The following is a 14,646-nucleotide window of genomic DNA, read 5'->3' on the forward strand; positions in this document are numbered from 1 at the left end:
TCCAGATTTACGGCTGTAGATAGATACTCTCGTTGATGACGTGGTTCTCGTTGAGAATTCCTTGCTTCCAAAGGAAAATCCCACCAGATCCAGTTCGAGTTGGCCTTTGCAGCCGAGAGAAAGAGGGATCTCGAGCCAGCGACGCACGAGCAACAAGACAAAGCCACGCCCTCCACGTACGAACAATCGTGACACGAGCCCTAAAACCTCTGACTGAGCCCACCTCATCGCCATGGACGTCAGGCATGGCGTATGCAAACTGTACCGCAGGCATGGCGCTACGCTGAGCCTTCTAGAACAAGGCGAAGCGCGCGCGGTATATATAGGCCGCCATGCAAGGATGGTGCCACTGCCACACAGCACAGCACACGCATCCAATCAACCTGAGACCTCAAGTGTCACGACTCGAGACACATCACCTCCCACGGACCACGGTTAGCCATGGATAAGGCGTACATTGCCATCCTCACCATCGCCTTCCTCTTCCTGCTCCACTACATTCTAGGCAAGGTCAGCAATGGCAGGCGCGGCAAGGGCGCCGTGCAGCTGCCGCCGAGCCCCCCGGCCATCCCCTTCCTCGGCCACCTCCACCTCGTGGAGAAACCGTTCCACGCCGCGCTGCGCCGCCTGGCCGCGCGCCTCGGCCCGGTCTTCTCGCTGCGGCTCGGCTCGCGCCGCGCCGTGGTGGTGTCCTCGGCGGAGTGCGCCAGGGAGTGCTTCACGGAGCACGACGTGACGTTCGCCAACCGGCCTCGGTTCCCGTCGCAGCTGCTCGTGTCCTTCGACGGCGCCGCGCTCGCCACGTCCAGCTACGGCCCGCACTGGCGCAACCTGCGCCGCGTCGCCGCCGTGCAGCTGCTCTCCGCGCACCGCGTTGCCTGCATGTCTGGTGTCATCGCCGGCGAGGTGCGCGCCATGGCGCGCCGGCTGTTCCGCGCCGCCGCGGCGTCGCCCGGCGGCGACGGCGCCGCGCGGGTCCAGCTGAAGCGGAGGCTCTTCGAGCTCTCCCTCAGCGTGCTCATGGAGACCATCGCCCAGACCAAGGGGACCCGGTCGGAGGCCGACGCCGACACGGACATGTCCGTGGAGGCCCAGGAGTTCAAGAAGGTGGTGGACGAGATCATCCCCTACCTCGGCGCCGCCAACACGTGGGACTACCTGCCGGTGTTGCGGTGGTTCGACGTGTTCGGCGTGAGGAACAAGATCCTGGCCGCCGTGAGCAGGAGGGACGCCTTCCTGCATCGTCTCATCGACAACGAGCGCCGGAGGCTCGACGACGCCGGCGCCGAAGGTGACAAGAAGAGCATGATCGCCGTGCTCCTCAATCTCCAGAAGACGGAGCCGGAGGTGTACACCGATACCATGATAACGGCTCTCTGCGCGGTGAGCTATCCTTTTTCCACCTCCTCTTCTCGTTTGGTCTCTCTCTAATCCACGTTAATAACTACTCCCTCGTAATGGATATATCTAAAACTAAAATACATCTAAATACATCCATACATGCGACAAGTAATTCAGAACGGAGGGAGTACTAAATTTTGCTAAAGCACATCTAGTTATGCTTTAAGTATTGCACATCTAGACCCTATGTCAGTGATTTTACGTTAAGATTCATGCAAGTATTTTTTTCCTTTCCTTTCTAGTTTTATTGACTCATTTTAGATGTGAAATAACTAAGGCACATCTAAGAACAGATCCATCCTTCTTTGACTTAGTTTTTCTTCACCAAGACAATTACTACCTTCGACCTTAAATTTAACTAACAAAATGTTTGACCATACCCCTAAAAAAATGTTTGACCATAGTTTTTAATTATATTATTTTTTATGACATGCATTAATATTTTATTAGTTAAATTTTTAGTCATAAATTGAAACAAAATACTAAAAAGACTTATAGACCATGACCGAGGTAGCTACTAGTACATCCTTAAGATTAGGTCAACGGATAGACAACAGCGCGACGAGAGTCAGTCTAGCCATTACTCTATTTTTTTACTTGCTCCATTTTTAAAAAGTTGTCATTTTAAAGAGTTTAAATGGACTATCACGTACGGATGTATATAGACATATTTTAGAGTGTATATTTATTTATTTTGCTCTATATGTAGTCATTTGCTGAAATAATAAATATTTAAGAACGGGGGAGTATTTATCATGCATCCTGAAATACTAGAAGCCACGCGACGTAGGGACTGCAGGAGCATATGGGACCAGAATACTATCGTGGTGTATATGGGTTCAGTACTTCAGCGGTCAGTGGGTCACTAGCTAGCCAGCACGGTAGATAACGCCATATCACTTGGTTGGATGGATCCAACATGTCATGTCAGTACGCAAGTGAGCAGACTTTGGCTGTTGTGCTTTGTGACAGTACACCGACGATTGTTATGTCTCTTTCTCCCCAATCTGATAAACTAAAACTCGTGGAGGCAATCATACTCATGTCACGATCTCACTGCACTCATTTTCTCGGTGAATTCTCTGCACAATTACTCACGCCACGATCTCACCAATAACCCTCGTTTTCTCAATGAACTATAAGCAGAATTTATTCGGGGCCGGAACGGAGACCACGTCGACGACGGCGGAGTGGGCGATGTCGCTGCTGCTGAACCACCCGGCGGCGCTGAGGAAGGCGCAGGCCGAGATCGACGCGGCCGTGGGCACCTCCCGGCTGGTGACCGCCGACGACGTGCCGCGGCTCGCCTACCTGCAATGCATCGTGAGCGAGACACTGCGGCTGTACCCGGCGGCGCCGATGCTGCTGCCGCACCAGTCCTCAGCGGACTGCAAAGTGGGCGGCTACAACGTGCCGAGCGGCACGATGCTGATGGTGAACGCGTACGCCATCCACAGGGACCCGGCGGTTTGGGAGCGGCCGCTGGAGTTCGTCCCGGAGCGGTTCGAGGACGGGAAGGCCGAGGGACGGTTCATGATCCCGTTCGGGATGGGCCGCTGGCGGTGCCCCGGGGAGACGCTGGCGCTGCGGACCATCGGCATGGTGCTGGCCACGCTGGTGCAGTGCTTCGACTGGGAGCGCGTGGACGGCGCGGAGGTGGACATGACGGAGGGCGGCGGGCTCACCATCCCCAAGGCCGTGCCGCTCGAGGCCGTGTGCAGGCCGCGCCCGGCCATGCGCGACGTGCTTCAGAGCCTTTGATCGCCGAGCTTGTTGGCGTAATAATGCATGGTTTTGATAGCCAGCTGATGTCGTAGCAAATAAACTAGTGAGTTGTGACTTTGAGAGCAGAGTCAGGCTAGCTACCATCTGTAAATTACTCGTAACGAATAAGGGTTTTGTAAGAACCACTAGCCGTAGCTATCTTGCGGTAGCACTGAACCAGCAATCTGTAATTTAGCTTGCAATCAAGAATGTTTTGTATGGAGTAATATTTATGTTGGAACCGGTCTTCAGGGAACTACACACACGCCAGCGCACGTTCTGTTGCATGCTCAATAGCCTACGATCGCAACGATAGCTTTGAGGAGTAGTTTCTTTTGGGACTTCTACTCAGCATTGTTTGACACGAGAAAAAAATCTAGACTCCGGGAGACAGGAAGGGGGAGTGTATTTCTCTCTTTTTTCTCGAATACGCACGAATGTGCGTATCATTCTTTATAGAAGAAGGGGGAGGGGGGAGATGGACTCCCAAATACATCCACTTTTACAAACTTATACATGAGTAAAAACCCCAACACCACCTCAGTCCACCCTATATCTAGTTGGATTACTCGCGAGCGCCCCACCCGCTACCTAATGTCTCAAAACCTTTTGTATCGTCTTTGAACATTCCTGCTTTTGCCCAGAGCATTCCTTCCTCTTTTAGGCATTCTAAAACTCTTGTGAGTGAGGGGGTGGCTCCATTGAAGACTATGTCGTTTCGGTGCTTCCATATTGTCCACATGGTGAGGATGCATTTTGCTCTTGCCGACTTCCGGTGCCTTGGGTCTTGGTCTTGCCTCACGCACCAATCCTTAAGGGCTTCATCCTGCATCGGCTCTAGTCCTTGGCGCCCGGTCATCTCCCCCAGCTCGTGCCAAATTTGTCTTGCGAGCAGCAAGTGTTGTATGGACTCCTCATGTTGATCACAGAAGGGGCAAGTATCCTGGTGTGGTAGTCCTCGTCTGGCTAGTCTATCTGAGGTCCAACACCTATTCTTGTTCGCAAGCCACATGAAGAAACGACATTGCAGCGGCGCTTTGGATTTCCAGGTGAAAGCCGCCGTCGGCGACGCTTCAAACCCCATGAACTTTGCCGCATACGGAGAGCGTGCCGAGAAGCTCCCATCTAGTTCCCTGGCCCAGGTAATCCTGTCTTCCACCTCCTCCACTAGCTTCTTTCCTTGAATCCTTTGCCACAAGTCCAGGAATTGCCCAAGGGCCTGGTCATTAGGTTTGGGCTGATGTCACCAGCCCATGCATCATTTGAGAGCGCATCAGCGACCCTTCTGGTGTTACGGATCCTTTTCGGTATACGATCATATATGTTCAGTCCCAGCTCACATATCCGATGTCCATCCAACCATCTATCCTCCCAGAGCAGCGTGTATTGGCCATTGCCAACCGAGGTCTTTGCCGCCGCATGGAAAAGGGCTTGAGACTCGGCCGGGACCTCGATGTGGAAATCTGCCCAGCGCCTTTCTTTATCTGTCTTCTGTAACCAGGGCCACCTTGCTTGTAATGACTTGTTCAACCATCTGAGGTTCAGGATTCCAAGACCGCCAGCCCACTTAGGACGGCATACATCTTCCCATGCCACAGAACACTTTCCTCATGTCACTTCTTTCTTGCCGCACCAGAGAAAACCACGGCAGATCTTGTTAAGTGCATTGATGATTTTTGCCGGTAGGCTGAGGGCAAGCATGGAGTGGATAGGAATTGCACATAGCACTGATAACACTAGCGTGAGCCGTCCACTTTTCGGTAACATTGCCGCTTTCCAGTGCGGCAAGAAGTCCGCCAATTTATCGACCAGAGCTTGCAGCTGGGCTGCACTTTGCTTACGGAGGGTGAGAGGTAGCCCGAGAGGTAGGTGCATGCGAAGGAGGCGGATGCGCACCCGAGCGTGGAGCAAACTCTTGTCGTCTCCTCTTGGGAGCAGTGGATAGGATAAACAACACTTCTGTTCATGTTGACCCCAGCCCTGAAGCCTTTCCGAAGAGATTCAAGATAGTTCCACACGTGCGAGCCTCTATGTCTGTCGGTTTGAGGAACACCATGACACCGTCAGCAAACAAAGACACCCGGTTTTGTAAACCCGCTCTAGTCAGGGGCGTGAGAAGCCCATGCTCCACGTTGTACTAGAAGAGGCAGTGCAAGGGCTCCATGCATAAGATGAATAGCATCGGAGAGAGTGGAGCCCCTTGTCTAAGCCCCTGGCAGGGCAAGATCGGTCTACCTGGCGTGTCATTTACCAATATCCTCGTCGATGAAGTTGCCAGAAGGCCACAAATCCATGATCTCCACTAGCCTCCAAAACCAAGCCTCTCCAGAACTTCTAGGACAAACGACCACTTTACCGTATCGAAAGCCTTCGTGATATCCAGCTTGAGCATGATCGTGGGGTGCCGGAGCGCGAGCAGTCTCCGGGCCATGCACTGTACAAACATAAAGTTGCCGTGCAACGTCCGTCCACGTATGAATGCACTCTGGTGGTGACCGACCAGCCTCGGCAAGCATTATGGCAAGGGCCTTGTCGAAGATCTTGATTACCCCATGCACAAGGCTCACCGGCCTATAGTATTTGATGTCAATCGCCCCCTCTCGCTTGGGCAACAATGTTACAAGTGCCTTGTTTATCACAGCTAGGCCCCTCATGTCACCTTTGTGGAATTGGTAGAGCGCCCACATAAAATCTTGTTTGATTACCGGCCAGCAGGTTAGGTAGAATCGCCCAGTGAACCCGTCCGGGCCTGGAGCCTTGTCCAAAGGCATGCTCTTGATTGCCTTTACCACCTCGTCGGCAGAAAACTAGACCTCCAGATGAGATAGGTCAAAAAAGGGAGATCTAGCCGGTCCAGGTTTAAGGAGGAAACCCTGGCTAAGGAGTCTCCCAAAAGTGCGTCATAGTAGTCATCCACCGCTGTCGAGATGCTGTCTTGATCTGTATGTATCTCACCCTGGTGCTTTAACATCATGATGGAGTTCTTTCTCTATCAAAAATGGGGATGCATATGGAAGAAATCAGTGTTTGCATCTCCCTCCTTGAGAAACAGAAGCCTGGATTGCTGGCGGGCCATGGTTCTCTCAAGCTAGCTCAAACCGAGCAGCTTCCTTTTCAGTAGTTTGCGTAGCCCACGCTCTTGCTCTGTGAGGCGCACATGTCGGCAGCAGCATCGAAGCGCCCTATCAACTCCATTGCCATGGCTAGCTGCAGCTTCACGTTGCCTATCCATCTGTCGCTCCAGCTTTGCAATGCCTTTGCTGTCGCTTTTAACTTGTTCTCCAGCACCATGAAGGGGTTTCCTTGTGAGGAAACAGATTGCCACGCCTGCTGGACCGTATCAAGATACCATTTTGCCTTGGCCCAGAAACTCTCAAAATTGAACCGGCATCCGTATGTGAATTCCATGTCCATGTCCACCAATAACGAAGAATGATCTGAGATCGCCGTCCCTCGAGCTGATAGGAGGTTTGCTGGATATATATCTTCCCAGGAATTTGTCACAAAGAATTGATCGATCTTCTCCATCGTGGGGTTTTGCCTTTCGTTAGTCCACGTATACCTCCTTCCATGAAGGTAAATTTCTTTCAGTTCAAGTCTGTTAAGAAGAGCTCGAGAGCTTGCCATCATCCGTCAGTTTAAGTTTGCATTGTTCTTATCCTCCGCATTTACGATGAGATTGAAATCCCCCATAATCATCCAAGGCCCAGTGTGCAAGTCTCTGATGTCTGCAATTTCTTGTAAGAAGTCAACCTTTTCTGTGTTGCCTTGGGGTCCGTATACCCCAGTTAGCCACCAAAGGGGCTCCCCCTCTTGTTGCACCAGCATCGTAAGTGTGATTTCTGTGGTGTGGCGATTTGAGAGAGACACGACCAACGTGTCCCATGCGAGTAAAACTCCACCTCGGGTCCCTACCGCAGGCACATAGTAGAAGTTGTTGAATTTATTTCCCAAGCAATGTTTTAACGGTTCCTGCGTGACTACTTCTAGCTTGGTCTCTTGCAAGCATACAATGCTTGGCTTAGCCTCCTCTACCACCTGAAAGATTGCATTCCGCCTAGCCGCCGAGTTGAGGCTACGGACATTCCACACTAACAACTTTGGGGGTGGTTTGACATGTTGCAAGCCCACACCAACTCCACAAGTCGAACCACGCATGACTTATACTGCCCATCCACCATTGCCCCCTCCTCGCTTTGGAGCGGGAGGCACGATGGCTCCCACCCGAATAGTGCGAGTATGGCCTGGATTTGGCTGTCTAGGAGTGGCTTGTCAAACAAACGGGCATATGCCTCCAAGGCCTCGTCACTGATTTGGTCGCCTTCATTTGCCAGGCAAAGCTTCCTGATAATGATTGCTTGCGGCTTGGAAGCTTTGGATCCCCTCCCACCTTTTGCTAGACGAATACTCCTCCGCGGGGAGGTGACTGGTGGTCGTTTTTGCCTCGGCCTTCTCTGTTGTTTCGGTACCTCTCTTCCTTTGGGCTGCGCAAGCATGGGAGATATCTCACGTCAAATTTCGTTGCATAGCTGTGTCACTTGGGCACCCGGGGATGGTGGGTCAGGTGCCACCTGAGTCTGCTCTAGTTCATCCCTGTGCGCATCTGATCCGGGTGTGGTTTGCGGCTGATCATCCTCAGAAAGACTAACCAGAAACCAGCCAGCCTCGTTTGTGCATGGGCTGTGTCATATCACCATGCAAAGTGGGCCCGGGTCCCGCAGATTGCACCATACAGTTCCAATCCGCTGACGTGGAGGGATCGCCATCCACATTGGGTTCCATGAGATTCGCCTGCAGCGGGGCCAGCTGCCTGCTGGTGGACACCCCCCCTGGGAGGAGCAGATCCCAACCACCAATGCGAACAGAAGCCTAATTCCCCAGGCAGGATCCAGGGTTTCTTGGCGGGGAGCGTGCGGCCCACAGTCATGCGCGCTGGTGGAGCGCTGTCTCCCTGCAGCCTTCCCAAAGAGCCATTTGTCCCACCAGCTATGGGCTCCAGAAGCCTCGTCTGTGTCCCTATCTGGCCCGCAACATTGGGCAGAGAGGCGCGGGCTCTGGCACAACTTTGCATAGACTGTGGGATCGCAGCTTCCTATCAGGATTCCACCTGTCCAGTCCTCATTGGCCAGTCAACAACCACCGAGTCCACCTGCCTGGCTGTGGTGACGCCAGCGGCCATCGCTGCGCAGACATTGGATTTGGGCCCTCCACACAGAATCTGACGTGCCTGGGTGGCCTCTCTGCCCGTTTGAACGGCGCACTGCCTGGCCGGCGTAGGAGCCGATGCCGCTGAGCTTGCTGGCGAGCCACCGGTGCCATTCATGTGGCCATCGTGCCCACCTGGCTTGCCAAAGCCCGGGCCTTGCGCACTTCCAGGCGTGTCCTCGGTCCCCTCATGACTCAACGGCTATGAGGGAGGCGACGGTGGCGGGCCTGACAGAAGCCTCTAAGGACCCAGACGGACCGCCGCGGCCTCTTGCGAGATGGAGATAGGATACTAGATGGCATCGTCCACTCCCGCCGCTTATACCGCGTGGTTGCTCCACCGCCCATGCTCTTCAATGGCGAGAATGCTTTGAGACAGGATGCGCGGGGTCGTCTGTCCGCAACCAGACTATGAAGCTGGACATGTCGTACCACGTTGACGATGATGCTGAGGCCATGGAGGAGCACGTCGGTGGTGCGCCTCGTCCACACATTCGCCGGGACACCTCACAGAGCAAGAGGGACCAGGAAAGGCATGGGGATGCCAGTTCCATGCTCCTGCACCGCTCGGATCGCAACAACAGGTCAAACTAATCGGTGCCTGCACGACGCCGGCTAACCATCCTGTTCCGCAGCTCCGACGAGCTGCAGAGAACCAGGAAATCTTCTGGGAAATATGCCCGAATGGACATGCCTGAAGGCTTGACACGTCTCCAACGTATCTATAATTTTTGAAGTATTGATGCCATGTTTACAATAATTTTATATGGTTTTGGTATGATTTGCATGGAACTAACCCGGACTGGCGCTATAATCAGCAGAACTACCGTGATGTTGTTTTTTGTGTAGAAATGAAAGTTCTCCAAGCACCGCAAAACTTTTTGTAGATTTTTTATGGACCAGAAGACTACCAATGGGCCAGAGCAGCACCTGGGGGTGCCCTAAGGGGGGCACAACAACCCACCAGGGCACGCCCCGATGGGTTGTGCCCACCTCGGTGGCCTCCCACACCCCCTCTTCGCCCTATAAATTCTCAAATATCCCAAAACTCTCACGAAGACCCTAGATTGGAAGTTCTGTCGCCGCAAGCCTTTGTGGCCACCGAAAACCAATCGGGAGCCTGTTCTGGCACCCTGCCAGAGGGGGAGATCATCACCTGTGGCCATCTTCATCATCCCGGCGGCCACCACGATGAGGAGGGAGTAGTCCACCCTCGGGGCTGAGGGTTTGTACCAGTAGCTATGTGTTTAACCTCTCTCTCTCTCGTGATCTGGAGATGTCACGATCTTGATATATGATGGGCTTTGTTAACATAGATGGATCATATGATGTTTCTACCCTCTCTACTCTTGTTGTGATGAATTGAATCTTTACCCTTTGAAGTTTTGTCTTGTCGGATTGAATGTTCAGATCTGAGAACACATGATGTATGTCTTGCGATATGAATACTTGAGGTGACAATGGGGTATCATATTGATTCACTTGATGTATGTTATGGCACTCAACTTACGGATTCCCGAGGTGACATTGGGGTAATATATGCATAGGGGTTGATGCACTTTAGGGTCTCCTTGTAGTTCTTTGTGTGGATTGAATATTATGATCATGAAGTTGTTTGATGCATATTGTAGAATTAACTCATGGATACTTGTGGTGACATTGGAGTATCTAGGTGACATTAGAGTTGGCTAATGTGTGTCATGGTATTATTTAGTACGAAATCTTGGTTAGATTGATCGGAAAGAATAGCTTTGTGTTATTTTAGTACGAACTCTAGGATAGATTGATCGGAGAGAATAGCTTTGAGGTGGTTTCGTACCCTACAAACAATTTCTATCTTTTGTTCTCCACTAATAGGAACTCTAGAGTGATTCTTTATTGCACTTTGAGGGATAATCATATGATCCAACTATGTTAGCATTGTTGAGAGATTGAACTAGTGAAAGTATGCACCCTAGGCCTCATTTTCCATCATTGCAATACCGTTTGTGCTCCGTTTTACTATTTACTACTTTGCTATTTTTTATTGTTCGCACTACCAAAATCAATATCTACTATCATTACTACACATTTATCACCATCTCTTTGCCGAACTAGTGCACCTATACAATTTGCCATTGTATTGGGTGTGTTGGGGACACAAGAGATTTCTTGTATTTGATTGAGGGATTGCTTGAGAGAGACTATCTTCATCCTACGCCTCCCACGGATTGATAAACCTAAGGTCATCCACTTGAGGAAAAATTGCTATTGTCCTACAAAACTCTGCGCTTGGAGGCCCAACACGAGTCTACAAGAATAAAGTTTGTAATAGACATCAAGCTCTTTTCTGGCGCTGTTGCCGGGGAGGTGAGTGCATGAAGGTATATCTTTAGATCTTGCAATTGAATCTTTTAGTTTCTTGTTTTATCACTAGTTTGGTTTATAAAAGAAAACTACAAAAAATATAATTGAGGTTGCATCATATTGTTCATCTTCATAATGTATTTCGTGAAAATGATGGAAAGGAAAATTGTCTCAATTGTTAGAAGAAGAATTTAATAAATTGTTTGGCACAAAATATTTGAATGATGAGTATGATTGCAATGTTGTTGGTATGAACTCTTTGAATATCCATGATGCTAATGATATGCAAAGCCATAAGCTTGGGGATGCTATGTTTGATGAAGATGATATCTTTTGTCCCCCAAGTTTTGATGAAAAAAATTATTATGATGATTGCATGCCTCCTATTTATGATGATTATATTGATGAAAGTGGGTTTGGAAGAGTGTCAACTCTAGGTAATGATCCCACTATTTTGGAGGGTGTTGAATCTTGTTAAAATATTGAAAAAGTGGATTTGGAGAGGTCATGACGTTATTTAGTGATGAATCCAATATTTTGGAAGAGGCTTCAATTGATTAGGACAACAAAGTTGCTATCTATGATGATTATGGTGATGACATGTATGGCATTAAGAATAATTATAAACATGAAACTTGTCATCATGATTTTAATTTTCAATCCCATGATAGTTATTTTGTTGAGTTTGCTCCCAGTATTATGAATGAGAATAAAATTGCTTATGCAGAGAGTAATAAAATTTCTATGCTTGTGGATCATGAAAAGAACGCTTTATGTGATAGTTATATTGTTGAATTCACATGATGCCACTGAAAATTACTATGAGAGAGGAACTTATGCTTTTACATATCTCAATAATATCAAGTTTTCTCTCTTTATGTTGAAAGTTTTGAAGTATTCCTTGTTTTGCCCTCCTATGCTACTTGATTCTTGCTCCCATAAATTATTTTCTCACAAAACCCCTATGCATAGGAAGTGGGTTAGACTTAAATGTTCTAGTCTTATGATTCATGATGCTCTCTTTATGTTTCAATTCTTATCTTTTATGTGAGCATCATTGAAATCATCATGCCTAGCTTAAAAGACATTAAAGAAAAGCGCTTGTTGGGAGACAACCCAACACTTTGACCTATTGTTTTTATGTGTTCACATGATTAGCTACTATAGTAATCATGTTCTATTGCTTTTTTTAATAAAGTGTCAAGTAAAGCCTTTGGGATAGTGTGGATGATAGTTGACTTGATTCTGTCCAAAAAACAGAAACTTTTGCGCCTGGTCCAGGAATTTTGAAAATTCACTGGAATGTGTTTTTGATCTTAATTTTTTACAGGTGATAGATATCAAATTATATACGTTGTCCTAATTTGTTAGATTTTTTGGAGTAGCAGAAGTATAGTTGGATTACAGATTACTTCAGACTATTCTGTTTTTGATAGATTCTGTTTTCAATGCATAGTTTTCTTGTTTCCTTGTTTCTATGGCTTATATTGCTCAATATAAATTGTGGAAATGATATGCTACATTAGGCATTGTGTGGAAATAATTATGAATCTTGTCTTTGATGGTACGAAAGTGAAATGGTTTGCTCTTTATCATACTAACCCATCTCACGAAGTTCCATTAAGTTTTGTGTGATTGAATTTTTCAAGCTTTGGGTGAGATGTCAATATGAGGAGAATAAGGAGCGAGAGGATCCTAAGCTTGGGGATGCCCAAAGCACCCCAAGTTAATATCCAAGGAAGATCCAAGCAACTAAGCTTGGGGATGTCCCGAAAGGCATCCCCTCTTTCATCTCCAACATTATCGCTAACCTCACTTCGAGCTATATTTTCATTCGTCACATGATATGTGTTTTGCTTGGAGCGCCATTTTCTTTTGTTAGGTTTTGCTTGTTGTTATTTGGAATAATGTTTTGCATCTTTCTTTTCAATAAAATTGTCAAGGATAGCCTTTACCATGCTTATTTTGCAAGTATATGAGTTGTTGTTTCAATACAGAAAGTTTGTTGTTGTTGCAAAAATTCTCTAGAAAAGTCAGAATGTGATAAAATGTTGAAATTTTTTGCATAGTAAGCTATAATAAATTTTCCAAAGTGTGGTAAATTTTTAGAATTTTCAAGTTAAGGAAGTATGATGAATGTTGCACTCTTTACAGACTATTCTATTTAGACAGATTGCTCTTATGTTTGCATTGTTTACATATGTTTGCTTGTTTAATGATTGGGATTTTTTATTTTTGTGCCCCTGGTTCCTTAGTTCTACTCATTCATCCCCATGATCTTAACTTTTGCTCACTTTTCCCCACTCCCTTGGCTGAAACCCTCAGAACTGGTCACAGCGGATGTTGCCGTCGGGTCAATGGCTTGACCGTTAACTCTGACGAGTGGGGCTGCGTAGGGCCGAGTCCACTTTTTGACCGTTATGTGCTAACCAGTGGGGCCGTGAAACTGACACTCATTGTAGGTTCCCCTCACTGTAACCTGAATCAGATTGAGTCGCTTCCGCGCCGCCCCCTCCGCCACCATCGTGCCGCCTCTGCCGCCTCTGCCGCATCTACCCTCTCTCCCCATCTAGGATTAGGAAGCTATGTCGGGGGAGCACCCCGTCCGGCCCATCGACCGTGGAGATGATTGGGTCGAATCAGAGGGGGATAATTCGTGGATTCCACCTGGGTAAGCATCATTTGGCTCTCAAATTGATTAGGAGATCCATAAATTAGGCTGTATATGACCACCGTTAGCGTGAATCAGTGCAATTTATCTGAAAATTTTCGGCCTAACTGCGCCCTTTATCTTATTTCAATCGAATAAGGTTGATCCTGCACTTGCTTTTCGGCTGGCGGTTAGAATGGAAACTAGCGAGCTGTGTGGAACTAAACCGTGTCTGATTTCTGGGTTTTTCTATCCTAAGGTGGTAGAAACTAGAGTTTCGTTCACAGATTTCCGCGAGGCACTCTGTTGTGAGTATCCATGGAGCCCTGCCGATGTTGTTGAACTGAGATATTTCGACAGTACCGAGCAGAGATTTGTCCCATTAACTCGTGATGAGCATCTGGGATTGCTATTTAGTTTGAATGTTGACAACCATTTCAGTAAAATCCATATCGGTGTGCTTCAAGCACGCAAACAACGTATCCCGAAGGGGAAGGGTATTCAGACATCATCTGTCTCTGCTAATAGCGAGCGTCCTTGCACTCCTTGTAGGTCGAGACCAAGTAAACCTAGTGGTTCTGAAAGCCACAACATGTCGGCTGCCGCTAATTCTGCCACTTCTCCTCTCCCTTCTGCACCTGATGTAGAAGTATATGCAGAGCCTGACGAGGAAGTGCCTCAACATGATGATGAGGATGAGATTCTATTCCCTGAACTGGTAGATAGAGTTAGTCAACAAGCAGTGGAAGATGAATATGCATAGGAGCCTAGCAGTCGTGCTAGATTTGATGACACTGACGATGAAGAGAGGGAGGAGAACATTGACTCCTTAGTTTTACAAGAATATTATGGTGAGGACATGCCAACAATTGAGTGGAATAGAGAGAATCCTGAGCTTACTCCATGAACCGTATTCAAATCGATGGTGGACTGTCGTAATGCAGTGACTACATATTGCATTCTCACTGAAAACTCCTATGAGGTTGATAGGAGTGAGCCAAGAAGATTCACTGTTCATTGCCCTTATGATAGGTGTAGGTGGAGGTTGCATGCATCCACTATGCTAAAGAGCAAATTGATTCAGTATTACAACTGAACCTTTTTATCAGATTATTTATCCATTCTATATTCAGATCATGTGTACTGTTTCTTAATTGTATTTGACATCATTTTTCATTTTGTTTCAGATAAAAAGCAACCCACACGGGCACACTTGCCCACCTGGAGGGGGAGGGGAAAGGACAAATCAACGCTTACAAAGTGTAGGATCGGAAGTATGT

At 48.2% G+C, this 14,646-nt stretch overlaps 1 protein-coding gene across 1 annotated transcript; it reads left to right on the plus strand.

The window, feature by feature from the left end:
* Nucleotides 1-348: 348 nt before the first annotated feature.
* Nucleotides 349-3,421, plus strand: LOC119311897 (cytochrome P450 81Q32-like). Its single transcript, XM_037587613.1, has 2 exons — nt 349-1,383; nt 2,548-3,421. Exons 1-2 carry the CDS (start codon nt 442-444, stop codon nt 3,160-3,162), a joined length of 1,557 nt encoding a protein of 518 aa, XP_037443510.1. The 5' UTR covers nt 349-441; the 3' UTR covers nt 3,163-3,421.
* Nucleotides 3,422-14,646: the final 11,225 nt, after the last annotated feature.

The sequence above is a fragment of the Triticum dicoccoides genome, chromosome 5B (genome assembly GCF_002162155.2).
Source record: "Triticum dicoccoides isolate Atlit2015 ecotype Zavitan chromosome 5B, WEW_v2.0, whole genome shotgun sequence".
Taxonomy (NCBI): domain Eukaryota; kingdom Viridiplantae; phylum Streptophyta; class Magnoliopsida; order Poales; family Poaceae; genus Triticum; species Triticum dicoccoides.